The sequence below is a fragment of the Varanus komodoensis genome, unplaced genomic scaffold (genome assembly GCF_004798865.1).
Source record: "Varanus komodoensis strain SLA01 unplaced genomic scaffold, ASM479886v1 scaffold17, whole genome shotgun sequence".
Taxonomy (NCBI): domain Eukaryota; kingdom Metazoa; phylum Chordata; class Lepidosauria; order Squamata; family Varanidae; genus Varanus; species Varanus komodoensis.
This window is the reverse complement of record NW_025335505.1, coordinates 23041089-23060923: the sequence shown is the minus strand read 5'-3', so window position 1 is coordinate 23060923 and position 19835 is coordinate 23041089. Positions and strand designations below refer to the sequence as shown.

General features: G+C 39.3%; 1 protein-coding gene across 2 annotated transcripts in view; it reads left to right on the top strand.

Annotated features, from left to right (window-relative positions):
- The window catches only part of CDKAL1 (CDK5 regulatory subunit associated protein 1 like 1), a 334585-nt gene that overhangs the window by 127514 nt on the left and 187236 nt on the right, over positions 1-19835 (top strand). For both annotated transcript variants that reach the window (XM_044426357.1, XM_044426358.1), the window contains one exon: positions 6975-7078. In XM_044426357.1, coding sequence (XP_044282292.1) covers positions 6975-7078 — 104 coding nt within the window. The remainder of the gene's footprint in view (positions 1-6974; positions 7079-19835) is intronic.

Genomic DNA, 19835 nt, shown 5'->3' with positions numbered 1-19835 from the left:
AAAAAGAAAGATACACCCAATTGAATGCAGAATTCCAGAGAATAGCTAGAAGAGATAAGAATGCCTTCTTAAATGAACAGTGCAAAGAAATAGAAGAAAACAACAGAATAGGGAGGACCAGAGATCTCTTCAAGAAAATTGGAGATATGAAGGGAACATTTCATGCAAAGATGGGCATGATAAAGGACCAACATGGCAGGGACCTAACAGAGGCAGAAGAGATTAAGAAGAGGTGGCAAGATTACACAGAAGAACTATACAAGAAAGAGCTTAATGTCCCTGATAACCACAATGGGGTGGTCACTGACCTCGAGCCAGACATCCTGGAATGTGAAGTCAAATGGACCTTAGGAAGTCTGAGCAACAACAAAACTAGTGGAGGTGACAGTATTCCAGCTAAGCTATTCAAAATCTTAAAAGACAATGCAGTAAAAGTGCTACACTCAATATGCCAGCAAATTTGGAAAACTCAACAGTGGCCACAGGATTGGAAAAGGTCAGTTTACATTCCCATCCCAAAGAAGGGCAATGCCAAAGAATGTCCAAACGACTGCACCATTGCACTCATTTCACATGCTAGCAAAGTGATGCTCAAAATCCTACAAGCTAGGCTCCAGCAGTATGTGGATCGAGAACTACCAGAAGTACAGACAGGATTTCGAAGAGGCAGAGGAACTAGAGATCCAATTGCCAACATACGCTGGATCATGGAGAAAGCTAGGGAGTTCCAGAAAAACATCTACTTCTGCTTCATTGACTATGCTAAAGCCTTTGATTGTGTGGATCACAACAAATTGTGGCAAGTTCTTAAAGAGATGGCAGTACCAGACCATCTTATTTGTCTCTTGAGAAACCTATATGCGGGTCAAGAAGCAACAGTGAGAACTGGACATGGAACCACTGATTGGTTCAAAATTGAGAAAGGAGTTCAGCAAGGCTGTATACTGTCGCCCTGCCTATTTAACGTATATGCAGAGCACATGATGAGAAAGGTGGGGCTAGATGAATCACCGGTTGGAATTAAGATTGCTGGGAGAAATACCAACAACCTCAGATATGCAGATGATACCACTCTCATGGCAGAAAGTGAAGAGGAACTAAAGAGCCTCTTGATGCGGGTGAAGGAGATGAGCGCAAAAGTTGGCTTGAAACTCAACATTAGGAAAACTAAGATCATGGCATCCGGTTCTCTCACTTCCTGGCAAATAGATGGGGAAGAAATGGAGGTAGTGGCAGATTTTATTTTCCTGGGCTCCAAGATCACCGCAGACGGGAACTGCAGCCAAGAAATTAAATGACGCTTGCTCCTGGGGAGGAAAGCTATGGCAAATCTAGACAGCATCCTAAAAAGCAGAGATATCACCCTGCCGACAAAAGTGCGTATAGTCAAGGCTATGGTTTTCCCATTTGCAATGTACAGCTGTGAAAGTTGGACCATAAGGAAGGCTGAGCGCCAAAGAATTGAGGCCTTTGAATTGTGGTGCTGGAGGAGACTCCTGCGAGTTCCTTGGACTGCAAGGCGATCAAACCTGTCAGTCCTAGAGGAAATCAACCCTGACTGCTGTTTAGAAGGCCAGATAGTGGAGATGAAACTCAAATACTTTGGCCATCTAATGAGAAGGAAGGACTCCCTGGAGAAGAGCCTTATGCTGGGAACAAGAGATGGCAAAAGAAGAAGGGTATGGCAGAGAATGAGGTGGCTAGATGGAGTCACTGAAGCAGTTGGTGTGAGCTTGAGTGGACTCCGGGGGATGGTGGAGGACAGGAAGTCCTGGAGGAATGTTGTCCATGGGGTCACAATGGGTCGGACACGACTTCGCCACTAACAACAACCTACTCCAATGGTTTATCGACATCACTGTCAATCATGGCTAATAATTTTTTATGGTTTAATGTTTTTCTAGACTATAATTTCACGTTGTAGTTCCAAAACACAAATAATAAATGTTTAAAACTTTTATTTTGTTACAAACATCCATCAATAAGTATGTTTTAACTACCAGAAATGTTTCAGTTGACCTCCCCATTTAATCTCCTGGCTTCCCTCCTGGCTTCTCTCTTGACAAGTGTACTTGGACTGATAATGTACTGTAAAAGTTTCTTATTCTTCGTGGTCTCAGTGTATCACACATACAGGCTCTTCACACATCTGTGGAGCAGTTTTTCGGGAAGATTCTAAAGCTGACTAATTAGTATTCGGCAGGATCCCGGTCTAGTAGAACTACTTCCAGTTCTATTGGAAGTAGTTTCTTCCGTAGAACTGGGAAGCTGAGGCATTCTTCCCTCTGGCTCTCATATTTCCTCAAAGTTGCTGTCAGGGGGCCGGGAAACCTTCTGGAACAGATGAATGGATGACACAGAGGAGTGCAAGGGATAGGAGTGAGGAGGAAAGCCCTCTTGCATTGGATTTAATGGTCAATTTTAAAAGCCTGATAAGTAGCTATTGGAAATCACAGAGACCATGTGGTTTCAGAGGCACATGACTGTTTGGCCAGTTACAGGCAGAGAACTAACCTAAAGATTGCATTTATTGCCAGATTAGAGATGAGGGCGTCTGGAAAAAAAATCAGAGAACTTTGAGGGGTGGCGGAAATGTATTTATTCCAAGCATTTCTTTTTCTTTCCAAAATTGGGATAGTTTTGAAATATTTAACACTTTATTTTAGAATGATGAATAAAATGTTTTCAGACAAGATGCTCATATATTTCTGCCCAATTTTTACAACCCCAAAATGATTTCTGAATCCTGTTTAATAGGAAAACATTTGAAGGAAGACTAAAGGCATAACATTTCTGGATATTTTGACGCTAGTTTGGAAACATTTTTCTGTTCTTTCTTTTTAGATTCCCAGGAGGTATTTTCATTCCTTATTAAAGTTGTGAATCTAATGTATGCTTTAGGGATGTTTCAGTTCATGTTCAGTTTCCCCAGAAATCACTAGTATCATAGCACCATAATATGTGAAGAAAATAGGTACTTGTGACAGTCTGAGTTTTGTACTATAGAGTCCTGTGTTTCTGGGGGTGTTTGAGTTAGAAGCTACAGTAATCAATGAATATAGCTTGAAAATTCAAATCTAAGAGAAACACACTCGTGTTATTTCATGTCATGCCTGATGGCTCAACAGAGACGTCAACTTGCGAGAAAGAGTCAAATGTTCAAAATGAGAATCAGACATTAGAACAAGATGACTTATACTTGGGGCCCAGTAGCCAAACGGCCCTTCCACAGCCCGACTCTGGGACTGCTGAGCAAATAGCCCCGCCACAACCTGACTCTTTGCCTTCTGAACAAATAGCCTCATCACGGCCTGATCATGAGGCTTCTGAACGGGAGGCTTCTCCTCATCCTGACTCTGAGGTGTGTGAGCAAGTTGCCCACCCCCGCCTCCTGACTCTGAAACTGCTGGACAGAGTCCAGGAGATACAGAAGATGTAACATCTTTAGCCAATGCCAATCTTAGCCGAAGTTTAAGACGATTGGAACAAATGAGAAAACAGGACAGGGGTTTGTCCCGCCCACGAGCGGAAAGACGTGACAGGAAAAGCTAATCCCACGTGGGCTCCCCAGAGACTTCACGAAGGGGTAAGCAACTGACCTATTAAGGCCTTCTCATTAGAGCTTATCTGTTACATCATAAATCTTGTAGAAAGTAGCAATGAAAGACTTTAGTTTTATAGCCGGCTGCTGTGTGAGTTAATTGGGGACGTGAGTTATGACCTCACGACATTTCACCACTGCCACTACATGCAATGGGAGGAAGTGTATTATCCCACTTTGTCCCTTTTTAAATATCAAATAAGCAAATATTGAGTCCTGGATCTATGCAACTTCATTTTTAATAACATCCCCAGTTAGACCCACCTCTAGGCTAGGCTGCCTCAACTATAACGTCTTTTACTGCTACCACCGAAGCAGCCTAAAAGGAACTTTAAAAGCAGCCTAAAAGGAACTTTCACCAGTAGAGAAGCCATTTAAAACAAACAAGAACTAAGATAAATAATTAAAAGATTTTTTTTACAAAAGGGGATAAAATGTCACTCTTCAACTAATAGGTTGTGATTGCTTGAAAGTTTTTAAATTAAATATGCTTAATTACCATGCCTAATTGGTGAGAGAGTCTTCACCTACTAAATAGATACTCACTTGCTTTTTCTTCATACCAGATTTCCCTAAACTCTAACCTAAGGAACTCTTTGCCTGCAGAAACCAGTAATCCTTCTTCTTTTGGCTTTTAAGATAACCTCGATACCTCAGGGACTAATTCCCCAAGTTCCTACAATGTATTGTATGTAGTTTTATGAATTTTATCATGTTTTGCATATTACATTTTATAGCACATGCTACTGTACCTCTTCCCTGTGCAAGGCCAAGAAAACAAGTAATTCTCAGAGCAAGTGTGGGAATGTTCATTTCCGCATGAAACAGTTCAGCAGAGTGCCTTCCTGTGTGATTCCTGCTGTCCTTCACTTTACCGAAAGATAATGTCCACTTACTGCAGTTACTATAGCTTCCTGTTCCCTGAGTATCACTGGAATAGATTATTCAGAGAAAATTACAAATTTGTAAGGATACAATCCTGTCACATATAAGCAGTGTCTGAAGTAAACTAGGAGACACTAGTTTTACTAAGATTGCCTGTTCTGAAGACTTGAAAGCCGAAACTCTTAACACAGAGCCGTATAGTCTGTACAGAAATAACCACAGCAGTTGTATCTCCAAGGTCAGAAATCAACCTTGGAGAAAGCTAGGGTGGTGTGCTGGCAGCCTAAGGAGAGGAAAAGCTTTGGGCTGATACCTTTTATCATATCCAAATGGCACCACAGCCTCCTTCTCTTCTCCATGGTGTTTCAACTAAATGGCTGGATCTCTCCATGTAGATGAAATACAGAGCATGAAGTGTAGACTGGTGGAAATTGAACATGTCAGCCTCCATGCTCAGAGCATTGTGCATTGAGGGCAGGTGACAATGGATCATTTCCTAACTGATTTACTTGCAAAGATTTTAAATGTTAATGACAATTTTATAAGCAAAGTCATACATAATTTGATGTTCTTAAAGTACAAACTGACTAGATGATTGTGAAGAGCACTTTTAAAAATTGCATATTCTTCCAGTTTTCCCAAACTGTCCAGAAATTTACATCTTTAGTTGCAATATACTTTTTGGATAACTTTCAAAAATAATAGATTTTTCTGCAATGTAGAATTGCTTTTGAACTTGTAGTGTCCATAGAAAGTGGCTGTTCAATATGAAAGAGCTGTTTCTAAAAGAAAATTGCACAATTTTCACATTTTCCAGCATATCTTTCTTACGAAGTAATTCTAGTGGAATAAATTTATCTTCCCCCATCCTTTCAACAGAGTGAGGTACTTCTGTAAGGTTAATTTTATTCAAGTTGTCATCATTTTAAGGCTAGACTACTGTATTAGACTTTACACTGAACTGCCATTGATTACTGGCCAGTTGCTTCAGCTCGTGTAAAACAGAATGGTCTTCCTCTTTGCTGGAGTGAGTTGCAGAGAACAAAATGCATTAGTTCCCCTGAAATTTTCTGGATACAATTCTAGCACTTAGTTGATCAGACTTCTACAAGACTGCCGTCCCTTTATTGTATCATAGCTGCTCAGAGCAACTCCACATGAGCAAGAACATGTTCTTGTCGCTGCTTTGCAGCTGTAGAATTCTTTTCTTCTAGAGTTCTGTCAAAAGTCTAAGCATGAATATTCATTATACGGCTTTTGACTAGCATACCATGATGAAGGTTAACGTGGTGCTAAGTTTTCAATTTTAACTGAGTTAAGCTTTGTTATTACAATGGGTGTTGTGATTTTTACTGTTACCCATTTTATCTCATACTCAACATCCTTGGGCACTTCTAAATGGAAAGTGCAAATATATTTAAAATTAATTAATTAATTTTTAATTAAAAAGTCATGTGATAAACTAATATAAAAATTTAATGGCAGGCAAAGGCTTGGTAAAAATGCAAGCAGAGAAATGGTTCTGTGTTTAATGGTAAGGGAATCTTTGCCCATATATTGTGGTATTATATCCTGTTAAAGCACATTTAAAGAAGTTAATAAGCATCATCACAGAAATCACAGGTTACATGTTGCAATTAACCCCAACAACTATTTTCCTGGATGATATTTAAGATCAGATCCCTAAACATTTTGTGGACTGGAAAGTTGCATGTTAATAGGAACAAGATCCTCTTAGCAAAAGTCTGGTGGTGAATATGAATACTGCGTACAGTTTCTGGTACAAAAGAAAAAGACTGCCATGGTGATGAATAAAATAACATGTTTTTTAGAAGAGAGAAGAATGTATCCCATCAAGACTTGGATACTTTTATTGATCCTTTAGTGGGACAGCTTCTGGCCAGGAGATTTAGCAAGCCTCATTCATTCATTCATTCATTTTTGGATTTATATCCTGCCGTTTTCCTACAAAGGGCTCAAGGCAGCTTACATCTCTTCCTCCATCTTATCCCCACAACAACCCTGTGAGGTAGGTTGGGCTGAGAGTCCGTGACTGGCCCAAAGTCACCCAGTTGGCTCCATGGCTGAGCGGGGACTAGAACCCAGGTCGTCTGAGTCCAAGTCCCATGCTCTTAACCACTGCACCGCACTGGCTCTCCAGTAGGTTATATGTGGTAGGTTATAATGTAACTGCCTCAAATTATTGGGAAACAAAATTAAAGATATATATAATAAGCACAGAAAGGGTTGGAAAGCAGAAGGCTTGCTGAATATTTTAACACTGAGATATATTACATGAATTGTCTTTGAGAGGAATGATTGAACCTGGCTTTAAAAAGGTCAAAAGTCAATTTCTGTTTTTGAATAATTTTTGGTCTATAATTTCAGCAACTCCATAGGTGTGTGTGTGTGTGTGTGTATTGGGGTGAGAGGAAATTTTATTATTATGTGTATGAGTCTCACATGCATTCTATTTTTTTTTCCTTAGATGTCTGAACGCATGTACCTATTGCAAAACTAAGCATGCCAGGGGAGAACTGGCAAGTTATCCTGTTGAAGAGCTAGTAAACAGAGCCAAGCAATCCTTTCAAGGTAGGGATTTTTGTTTTATTTATTTTGTTCTCTTAATCAACAAGTTGTCATTATCTATCAAAAACTGTAACAGTATGGATGTGACTGTGCACTGGTAGGATTTCAATATATATCTGTATTTGTTTATTTAAACCAAACAAAATTCTACATTTGGTTTTGTCAGGATATTTTTTTCCTGAAGATTTTAATGATACTTTCTTCTTTTTGATGTGCTAGAGTAGAAAAGAAAATCTGGAAAAATATACATTCTCATTCCAGGGATTAATATTTAGTTTTATTATTTCTATCAACATTCCAAAAGTGTTCTGCATTCATATAAATACTTTTTAAAAAGACACTACTACATGAATATACAGAACTAGCAACTTCGGTATATAGCACATTATTCCTCTGTAGTATATTGTAAAACATATCTTAAAGTAAAGGTAAAGGTTTCCCCTTGACGTTACGTCCAGTCATGCCTGACTCTAGGGGGCGGTGGAATCTCCGTTTCCTAGCCGAGGGAGCCAGCGTTTGTCCACAGACGGTCCCCGTGGTCATGTGGCCGGCATGACTAAACACCGAAGTGCATGGAACGCTGTTACCTGCCCACCGAAGTGGTACCTTTTTATCTATTTGCATTTGCATACTTTTGACCTGCAAGGTTGGCAGGAGTTGGGACAGAGCAACGGGAACTCACCCCATTGTGCTGATTCGAACCGGCAACCTTTTGATCAACCGGTCCAGCAGCACAGCGGTTTAAACCACTGCCCCACCTGCAGTCCCAAACATATCTTACTCGCATTAAAATTATTTTCTTTGATGCTGTATTCAGTTAAGATCAACATGAGGGAAATCAATAGGAATCCTCAAGTGTCCGCTCAGTGACCAGTCTCTTTTAATTAAATGGTCCAATTGCAAACATTTTTCTTCAGCAAAAGTATCTATAAAATTAAGGATTGCACAGTTTTTAAAAAATGCTATTGATGCTTACCTTGTATTAGTATGAATCAAATGCACTTGTGTTTTCATTGAAAATGTATCGGTTCCATCTGTTTTAGTGGCAGTTATTTCTTGGTTACTTTTCTTTATTGCCACACTCTTTCATAGCATTTGGTTGAGTAGTTCTGAGCTGCCTAATTCTATGTCAGGTTACCAGGTCAGCAACAGCCAGAATGGAAATTAGGTGGCTGTGGCCCAGGTGCACAGGTTAGATCAGCCTCAGGCATTGTGGGAAGCTTCAAAGGCCAAGAAGGGATTTTTTTTTTTTTTAAAGGAATGCAAAACTAGAATCTGTAGCAGTTAGCATAATTCTATGCATTGAAATTATGTGCATTCACTTAAATGCTATTATCCTGTTGTTCAGAGGTAAGTAATTGCCTGGCCATATGCAGCCTTTCACTGCCCCCAGTATGGCTTGCCAATCTCTAGGGATCCCTGCCCAGTTTTTTCTTCTAAAGATCAGCTGGGCTTCAGGAGAAATACTGCTGTTTTCTGTGCCAGGACAAGAAGAGCTCCCACCCTGTCCAGTGATCCTGATGCAGCTGTAATCTTTAGTACTATAGTTATTCATCTCCACTTGTAAATGTGCGTGGTAGATACAGATATTTAGAAATTGCAAGCTGTGACAGTAAAATGATTTTTAGTTTCTTGGTTCTTAACATATTGTATATTATGTTCTATTGTGGCATTGTGTGGAAGTGTATAATTTGAGTCAGATGATTTGTTTTACATCAGTCAAATAGATAGAAGCAGTAATCCTTCCTGTACACGTCTTCTGGAATAAGCCCCATGGAACACCTTCAGACTTCTGAGTCAGCATGAATAGAATGATTTTGTAAATGCATTGGAAAATCGCTATGAAACAAGAGATAGTCTTAGATACTTGAAATATTTAATTTCAAGCCAAGTTCGGTTCGTATTATCTCAAAAACGTGTCCTTTGCAGTATAGCTATTGTCATTGAAGCAATTGGTGTGAGCTTGAGTGGACTCCTGGGGATAGTGGAAGACAGGAAGGCCTGGAGGGAATGTTCTCCATGGGGTCGCGATGGGTCGGACACGACTTCATGACTAACAACAACAACATTGTTACTTCCTTCAGTAGAAGCCAAAGTGTTTGTTTAGAATCCCCTTAGAGTTTTATATGAAGACTTTTCTGATGACAATGTAAGGTTTATTATACTTAATGCTTTCTCCTCTTGCTTTGAAATTTGTTTTATTCTTGACCATTGTTTAAAGTTTGTTTGCATTTTTTAAATTGCATATAGCAGTCCCTTTAATTTGAGACTTTTTTTAGCTTTGCATATTTTTCACTGGCTCAGCATTAAACAATTTGTGTATCATGGCATTGTTTCACTGTCTTTTGTTGAAGTCCCCTAAGACTTTAAGTGACATGTTGTTAGGCATAATGGAAGGAAGGTCAACAAAAAGGGACCCTGTTTGTTCTTGGCACTACAAGTATTTGCTTTTGATTAAATCCAAAATATTTTTTTACCGTCATGTTTGCTGAAACCCTTTCAGTGTCCTTACTTAATAAATAAATGTAGTTCTGCTTTCACTATACACTTAAGATCTGATCGACACATGCTGTTTATGGGATGCTGCTTTGCCTAAAATGTCATAGTATTTATTTACGTCTGCCTTTTTACACTTTTTTTAAACTTTGCCTTTCTGTGCAAATTCATATTCAAAATGTTTTGAAGTGTTTCAAAACAAGAACAATTTAAGAAAATAATTAACTAGCTCCAATAAATCTAGCATAACATAATTATATAATTAAAACATGAATGCCCTTAAAATTCCTAACTTAAAAAAACAGATGAAATCAAATCAGATCAAATCAGCAAGCAGTGAAGAGGCCAGACACACATCTCTAGCAAGGCTGTTTCATGACCTAGGCACTACAGACAAAAAAGCACTTTGTCTTGTCTCCATCATTTGTGGAGGGAGACCAAGAAGAACCTTAGAGTGTAAAGCATTGAGCAGAGTTTCTGAACAGTTCATATTTGAGCAGGTGATTCCTGAGATCGCCTGGATTTAATATACTTGTTATCTGCTGTCAAGTCATCTCCAATTTATGGCAACCCTATGAATGAAAGCCCTCCAAGATGTCCTGTTCATGACAGCTCCATTCAGCTCTTCCAAGTTGAAGGCTGTGGCTTCATTTATAGATTAAATTCATCTCATATTTGGTCTTCCATTTCATCTTCTGCCATCAACTTACCCTAAAGAGATTATCTTCTCCAGTGAGTCTGGCCTTCTCATGATGTGTCCAAAGTATGACAGCCTCAATTTTGTCCTTTTTTTACTGGCAGAAAAAAAAAACAAACAAACGACTGCAGCATGAAGGAAGCCCTGTGTAGGCCTTATTTTTTCTATACTGCTGAATAGGCAATTGTAGTAATCCATTTGGGAAGTGACCAGGGAAAGGTTAATCATGACAAGATCTAACTTCACCAGGAGAAGGTCACACATTAGAAAACTGCAGCTGGCATGCAAAATAAAGTTGATAAAATGTACGCCTGGCCACTGTTACCACCACATGCAATGGTGATAGCACATACTGGTGACATCTTAGCCCAGCTGTCCATATGACATCACTTGGACTGTTCAAATAAATATTGAGGAATTTTGAGAGAAGGTGGAATCTCGGGGAACCGCACATGTCATAAAGTGAATCAGATTCCCTCAGCCAGCTTTCTGTAAGTTGTCTTTCAGAAGAGACAGGAACCACCACAAAAGAATGTCTCCCAAGCTCATCCCAGCAAAGCAACTCAGAGCAGAATATCACAGTCAATATTACTGAAAGCTGCTAAAAATCACCAGGAATTCCCTTTTCATCTCTCTGTAGAGGGTGACTTGAGAAATTACAGGTCTGACACTAGATTGGAACATATCCAAACAATCACTTCCATCTAAGAAAATAAGGAGCTGGATTGGCACTATGCGCTTATTAGGTGAAGACTAAGCAAGAATTGTTTAAATCAGAAGGGCAAATCAGATGACTTCTTGCAAAGGGGTATCACCATTGCCCATTTAAGGGGATCTAGGACCGCAGGGAGATTGACACAGTCCCTTGTCCATATCATAGCTGATCTAACACAGATTGTATATGTCTGCTATGATTGCATTGAATAACACAGTACATACATCTGTAGCAATTTTCAGAGGGTATGCTTTAAGTGTGTGTGTGTGGGGGGGGTAAGAGTAACACTTTTTAACCTAATCACCCTTTGCCTTTAAACAAAAGGATTGATGCTTTTGATATGGATAATTAGCACATAGTCCTTTAATTGTTTAGAAAAGGGGACCCCACCAAAGGCTCAGGGGCACCTCCAATTGTACCCACAAAGGAGTCTCCAATACCCTCCATTTTTATTTACATTTTTTTTTCTGTTTTGTCATTGCATGTCCAGGGATTTGAACAAATTGCATACAACATTCTGGCAATTATACATAGACTTCAATAAAGGTGCATAAATATCCCGCTAAGTGTTCATTTGACGTTGGTATATATATGCCATTTGCTTATGTATCAAAAGTGTTATAACGTCCGCAATCTATTATAGGAAGTGAGTGTTTCTTCTTCTAGTTTTCTAATATCAACCCTTTGGGTGTCCAAAGGGCATAGAAAATTAATTTTCCCTTTGACTGTTAATTTCAATAAAGCAGGTAAGAATTTAAAGGAGCATGTACACCAGTAAATACTAAACATTGTCTCAGTACAACATTTATCTGTGTAATAATCTCCTTCCAGAAAGATTTAACTTCTGGACATTGCCAAAACAAATGCTTAAAATAAACATTAGCTGTGTTGCACTGCCAGAAATTAGCCAAAATAGACAATACTGTATGAAAGATATTTTATGATGTCCAGTAGATAGGAAACAACCTTTTTTGCTCAGTAGGAGGCAAGCTAAGCTCCTCCTACTGAGCAATCCATGACAGTGGCAATCCATTGATAAGGCATTCTTTGGTGGCACCCGCAGTAGTTTCTCAGGCACCCAAATATGTCCATGGGTCCAAAAACATATAGATCAATATTCATTCATTGTGTAGAATGTCTGAAACTGGCAGAATACTGGTCTGTAGCAAACCTAGATGGGAGCAGACTATCTCTCTGCTCTTCTAAACATGCACCCTTGAATTTTTATCAGTCTTTTAGTCTTGCAGTTCACAGTTACTCACTGTAAATATGTGGCTTGGGTCCACATTTCATTTCTGTCAGTGGAAAGAACCCCAGAGTGGAGTTCCACTGTGGAAAACCTCCCATTGGTAGAAGGAGAGAGATGATTTTGTCAGTTCCTCCAGCAGCTCTTTTTGCCCTCTGAAAATCTGTTCCAGAAAGTTGGAGACTGTCCTAATAGTGCAGAAGGGCAGCACTGAGAACTGCAGGAATTTTCAAACATCACGTTCTCTCTTCTGCAAACAGGATTTCATTGTATCAAAAGCTTTCTGTGGAATGATGGAGCCATTCTATACACAGGATGTGAAGTTCTGGGTTTAATATAAAGCTAATAATTTTCCATGCAGTTTAGTTGCCACTGCTACATTTTTAAGGGACTATAATGCTACATGTTGTGCTGCATGTGTTTAAAACTTAAGTGTAAGAAACTGATCTCCTATGATTTGGATATAAGCAGTTCATAAACTATGCATGTTTGCACATCTCCAGCATGATTCCAGTAAATCCATAGACTAGAGGTAGTCATGGGGAAATCTTGGGTTTCTATCAGAGTCGAAAAGAGAATTGATGCAAAATCATAAGCTAGATTCAAGGACATATAAGTAAACTCTGCTCATTCAGTGGGGCATTCCTATTACTGCCTTCCCCCCGCAGCCACTGAAAATCTGTTTCTGCCAGTTGGAGGATCCTCTGGAGTTCTGCAGAACGTGGGGGTGGAGACAGCACGAGAAGGGAATGTGGAAATCAGGAGAAGGGAATGCATGCACAAGCAAAAATGCCTTCGCATTACCCAGGAATATCATTTTGATATATTCCATCATGTAACCTAAGATGATCTTACCTTTAGTGATTATCCATGCAGAAGGCTATGCGCACGCACACACACAATGCAGTGTGATATCATTTCAATTCACTGCCATCGCTTAGTTTACCACACACCTCTGTAAAAAAAAGGGGGAATAAAGGTCGGTCAGTCTCTCTCTCTCTCTCCCTCTCTCTCTCTCTCTCTTAAATTTCAGGCCCCCGAAGGTTCAATATATTAAATGGAACACAATTTCTTCTCCTTAGGTGGTTAACTTTATATTTTCTTCCTCTCTCCCTTTTGTGTATTAAGAACATTCAGGTCTTGGCTGCTGACTCTGCTAATGCAGAAACACTTAACGCCAAGATAAATATTTTGATACCAGTCTGTCATTTCTCAAAGCTACACAGGACAGCATGAAGAATGAGCGTTTTTACATTATCCCATGTAATGTTTCCTAATGGTTCTTCAAGGAAAAAAGTTAAATTGCAGCTTTTAAACTATTATTTATTTAGGTAACAGGGTTGACTACTGTATAACACAAATACAAGCATGTAAAACCATACCTCATTTTTACAATGGTGTTAAAAAAGGATAGTTTCTTTTTACTATGTTCAATTTGTCTAAAAGTTATGTTCAGATCTTCTCTGAACATGGGTCAGGCTTTGCAAATTATCAGTGGTGTGAAGAACATCCTTGCAGCTGCAGCTGCCCATTTAAACCAGGCCCTGCTTCATATGCATCCTCCTTAGTGCTTCTGTGCTGATAGTAGAAAAAGATTCATTTTCCTTACTGTTAATTGAACACAAATGTGCTCATGAGAGATACAGGGTGCATTGGAAGGTTAGATTGGGCCACCATATTTGTATATATTTCTGTTTATTAAAATTGTTTATTAATTACCTTTCTGCTCACCCAGGCCTTTAAAAGTCCAAGATGGTACAGTATGCACTGCTTATCTAAAACTCAATGATTTGGGCCTTCCTTGGGAGGGAGTTGCATCCACAGAGTACTGCTGTCCTGGCTGGGCTTGTGGTTCAGGGAAGGAGACTGCAAAGTCAGTACACACTGTCTGTTCTCAGTCATGGCAGGGACCCTGTCAGGACCTTGGATAGCCCCTGGCTGGAAGTGCTGGCTGCAGTGTTCTCCCACAAGGAGCTCTTGGTCAAAGGATTAACAAAGGGGGATGGAGCTTGGGGTTTCAATAGTTTGTCATGCCTGCTTGATACTGACTAAAGAGGCAGAGCCTGTTTCTGAAATTTCATGTTGCTGCACAGCTGAGGGACAGGAGAGATTTCAGGGCAGTCATTGTCAGATGGCGGGATAGCTACATCCTTAGGTCAGGGCAATATAGAGGAACTTCCAAGGACTTTCCCTGACCAGTAACCCATCTGAATCTGAGCCTTTCTTGGTGTAGTGAGGAGTGCTACAACCAGGGGTTATGGTATGCGCTATAGGAAAAGCTCCATCTTATGTACCTACCAACATAGCTTCTCTTGGTGATGGGACATAGAACAGGTTTTTGTCCTGAAGATTCTGGAGCTCATACAGCAGGAGGCTCTTTCAGATACCTTGGCCTGAAGCTGTGTAAGGGTTTATAGATTAAACCAGCAATTTGAGTTGGGCTCCAAAATAAATTGGAAACCAGTGTAATTGTTTCAAGACCAGTAATACATCACCTCTGTAGGACATGCCAGACAACTCACCTTTGTCTAGATACTTTCCAATTGTGCTAATGTCATGACTTAAGTCCACTAAGTAATTGAAATACATTCTGACAGCCTTGAATGCCATCTTAGCACAGAAAATAGTTCTGAATAGTATTTGTCCAGAGGAAGGCTTATGTGTTGCTGGCACTGATTGTATTATTGCTAATTCAACAAGGTTTGTCTCTGATGTCATTATTTATAATATCCCAAACTAACGTGTTTCATGGAGAATTAATTGTCATTCAAAGCAGGCGCATTGAGAGATCTGTTGTGTTGACAGGGGACTGAGTCTCACTGCTCTTTCAAGTACCGCCATAACACTTGGCCATTTAGATGTACAGTATGTGCCTAGATAAGGTATGTTAAGCTGAGCCTTCCTCATGTAGGGTGGTGGGCATGTCATGGCAAGCCAGCTGGGGAAAAAGCCATGGTGGGCGCTGTGGAAGTAACCCACAGTGAGTCAAACAGATGCCTGTGTTGTTCATTCCTTGCCTCCAGGCAGTATTCCAAGAGTCAGCAGGGCAGGACTACAGTGTCTCTCACTCGCTGATCAAGAGCCATTTGTGGCTTCCCACGATTATTTTGCATGTGATCTCTCCTTTTTCAGAGAATATGAAAGGCCCCAGCTGCTTTTCATGATCCTCATTTTAGACCTATTGGCAACACCTTCGGCATGACCAAGCACACCTTAGAGTAGCTGTCTGTGGCTGAGAGACTTCTTTTTAGTTTTCTCTACCAGTTTTTGTAAAGATTTGCCAGAAATAGTCATATATGCGCAAGTGTTATTGGCACAGGTATTTTGGCAAATTTGTGCAAGGGGTACACTACTACCCCAGTGCTATTAGTACACACCCTGGAGATTGACCCAAAGATGACCCAAAGCAACAACCCCACTGGTCTTTTGGATTGGTTTGGAAAGAATCAAAATGCAAGCTGTCAAGCCAAACCAAACTCACAAGTGATCTTTGCTCGCAAAAATGGGGTGGTAGAATTTACTTTCCTACAAGATTCTCCTGGTAGTCCTCAGAGTGATGCACATTTTGCACTTTTCTTGACACTTCAGGTCTCAAGAAACCAAACCTTATCTCTTAATCAAAAAAAGGTCCATGTGATGCTGTTCCTGTGGTAGCAGATGGCCTTACTGTTCTTCTGCAGCTCGGTGCAAAGCAGCAGAATGAACACTAATGTCTTACCCTAAGCCAGCCTTGCCACATCAGATGTCCACTCAAAGGTAGACCGTTTCAGGTAAGCAAACTTACTTTATCTAGATTTCTCCAATTTTAGTTCTTTTGGGGAAGAAATTCTCAAAAAATCCAAGAGTTTGGCAAGGTACGCAAACGGCCATTTCTAATGTTTCTTCTCTGCAGAAGTGCTAGTTTTGTTTCATGCTGGTACATGTAGCTAGCTCTACTTCCCTGCTTTTCCTCAGTCTTCCATCCCACTGTTATTTGGGGGTTTTACTTCAGTTTAATGTATCAATTCATGCTTCCTTTCCCATCTTTCCTGCCACTGCCTCATAATATGTCAGATTTGTTCGTTTGTATATAATCATTAGACCATCACAAAATAAGCTTTAAACAAGACACTAGATGATAATATAAAGATGACATGAAGGTAATGTGAACCCAGATCAGGTAGAATAAACTTAAAGTTCTTGATATCTAGCTAAAAATGGTAAAAAATTTACACAAAAATGTATAAAACTATAAAACTACTTGCAAAGATACATTTCTGAAGCTTTCTGACTGCGTAGTATTCTCTTTTAAGAAGCTGTTTGTTTTTTACATCGTAATATTTGAGCTGCTGTCCCACAGAATATTTGACTGAAGTTAACTGGATTCAATTCCTGACTTAGCGAAGCTTCGATCAGTTACTGTTTATCTGTCTAACCTACCTCAAAAGGTTCTTTGTGATTATAAAATGAAGGAATATCTGTGTATACTGCCCTAAGTTTTTGGTAGGAATGCTGAGAGAAAATTGATTTTGAAATCACAGCAATATTTATCACATTACTGTATATGGGATGTTATTCAGGTAGCATGAGAAAAGGAGCAGTGCAAGGAAACAGCAAAGAAAAGAAAGAAGTGGGAGTACAGACAATGAGAATCAAGAGAGAGGAAGAATCAGAAAGGAATGCGGAAGAAATCCAGTGTCCTTTGGGCACTCCTTAGACAATTTAGCAGCTGCACAAGAGCAGGTGCTTCATCCAGTTACATTGTTATAATGTTTCATGGTTTGGCATTCTGTGGAGAGGACAAATTATTCATTTCCTTCCCACACAGTCATCCTTGGCTAGGCACACATGAAAAAGACCTATGTGATGGGCCACTCCTGTATTGTGCCACTTTAAAGGTTACACCAACAAAATGATATTAAACAACAAGAAAGTCATTCTCAAGCTCCTGCTATAATCTGTGGATACTCTTATTCTCAAGTTGATCTTGGTTGGGGATGAGAATTCTTGGGTTTAAGCCAACGTTTTTATGCTAAAGGTTGGTTTTGAAGAATTTTTGTGTACAAATGATGTAATTTAAGGTAGGGATTCTTATTTTCTGGAAATAAACACCCAGGTTTGAATGCTGTATTTATATTAACTGAAACTGCAGTATTTTTAAAGCATGACTGCAGAAGTAGGTTCAATGAATTAAAGAGTAGGGGATTACTTATGTAGCACTGACTTCCCACAAAAAATAAGGATGCATATTTTTTGATGTAACTAACCATCTAAACTATCTAACGCCTTCACAGAAGCACAGGTCAGAAGCTGAAAGTTGCTTCTAAATTTTCTGTAATATTGCTGTTTGTGTTGAGGTACATTCCTGTATGTAAGATGGCTGTCCAATGTAGATCTCCAATGTAGCAAACAATGAAGGGATGCTGCTTAAGAGGGTGGCTTCTTGGGTAAATACTGTTTCTGTGTTGTCTGAACACATCAGCATTGGGAAAATGCCCTCGTTTCTGATTAAAATAATTAAAGAGAGAAAATTAAGTGTGCCAACTTCTTAACAGCATTTCTGGAAAATCATCTCACCCAACCCTTTGAAAGGGAGAGTGTCGATTTAATGAGAATTTGCACTGAATGATGCATTCACCAGTAATATTGTCAAAGTCAGGTGCTATTATCATCATCACATTTAAGTTGCAAGAAAAGGTTAATATTTGTTGTATCCTGAAAGTTTCATTTTTTTTCCACTTTTAGTTAGCAGAAAGGCTTTGGTACAATAATTTCATAAATCAGTTGAAAATTGGTTGAATAGTCTAAGGAAACAATCCTTTACATATTTAGACGGAAATTATTCCTACAACTCCTAGGGTCTCCAGGCAGCTGCACTTTCCTAGCACCACTCTCCTGGAAATCATAGCCTGCTGCAGAATGCTAGGAGTTCTAGGACTTAATTCTCCCTAATATGCATCAGACTGCACCCTGAAAAAGCAGTTGATAAAGTGTAAAGTCTGCTTGTTTTCTTGGTACAAATGAACAGCATCTTCCTTTCCCCTTCACAGTTCATCCTCTACTTATGGGTTCTCCAATAGCTGGTCACTGTGTGGCAGATCCTGTCACACAGAACCCTGTCTTAGAGAGGCATTTCTTTCCTGCTACCTCTTTAAAGATCCTAAGTACACTTCACATGCAAAGCAGTATAAAAGCAGATGGTAATGAATGTTGCAGAATAATCAAGATCTAAATGTGTCAGCAGCATGGCTGGCTAAGGGCCTATCTACTTCTAACTATGTGTTAAAGAAAATGTTAGTTTTATAAGATGGGACATCTGAAATCCACCTGGAAGACAGTTTTACAGTATAAGAAATATATCAAAATGTAAAGTAGCATGTGCTGAATGAGGCATAAACATAAATTCTGTTCCATATGCCCTTTAGATGAGATTTTGATTTTATATGTTTATTCAGAAAATACTGTTGTACATTTAGCTTTATTACTTAACAGTTGTGCTTCTTTTCATGCATTTGTATTAATATCAATGTAGGGTTTGATTTAAAATAATTTGTATAAACCAGGTCTTCATTGATTATTCTCTGTGTCATAGCCGAGGGGTGCTCTAGTTATTGCCAAAAGGAAGATCTCATTTTATGAAGCGGCAAGTTGCGGCTGCTTTTAATTTAACTTGTATTTGTAATCTTTTCTTGTTTTGCTTTCATTCACAGACCAAGTGCCCAAAGAAAATAAATAAATATACCCACTCTTATTTCTGGTTTATCTGCAAACCGGGTCAGACGCCTTTGATTAGGTCTCAGCTGGAGTATAATTTGAATCTTGACAGATTGAACCTAAGCAGCAGGCTTTCTCCAGCTCAGCCAAAGAGGGGTGCGGGGTGGAGAAATAAAAGCTAATTCCAGTTCACAAGCAGAACAACAGTGCTGAATAAATGTGCAACTGTTAATGAATAGCTATTTCAAATATTTACAAAAGGGTGAAGAAAAAAGGGATTGGCATCCTAGGCAGCTGCTCCAGGTGGAACTATTACAAAATAAACATGAAAATAATATTCATGTGCTAATATATATGTCAAGCATCATATCAACTGAGAAGACAAGATGGGTACAAGGGGAGTACAATGCACCTAGATAGAGTTATTTTGTTTTCTTGCTTTTCTTTCCCCATTCCAAGGTTTACCTGATCAGAACAGTATGTGGGAATAGGAACAGCCAGTTGGCATTCTAGCTTGAATGTTTTGGAATTCCCCACTCTTACTTTGATTCAAGTTACACTATATTTAGCAATTAGTTTCACTGGGTTCATTATTGGAGGAAGACTAAAACCTATACTATCCAAAATATTTGTCATAAAATAACAAAGCAATTTTTCCTTGAAAACCAGCAACTAATACTACTACCAAACTGAAGTTTATTGCAACCAAATTAAGTCTAGTATTACGATCCAAAACAGTTATATGTATCTTGTGGCAACTGTATGTGCACCCAAGTATTGTTCCTTACCATTACCTGTAATTCACATGAGCCATTTTTTTGGTGTGTGAAGGGGAGTCAGCAAGCACATAAGTTGATGTGGCTATGATTGGTAAATTAATTCTGACTCTTACATCATATCACATTGATTAATG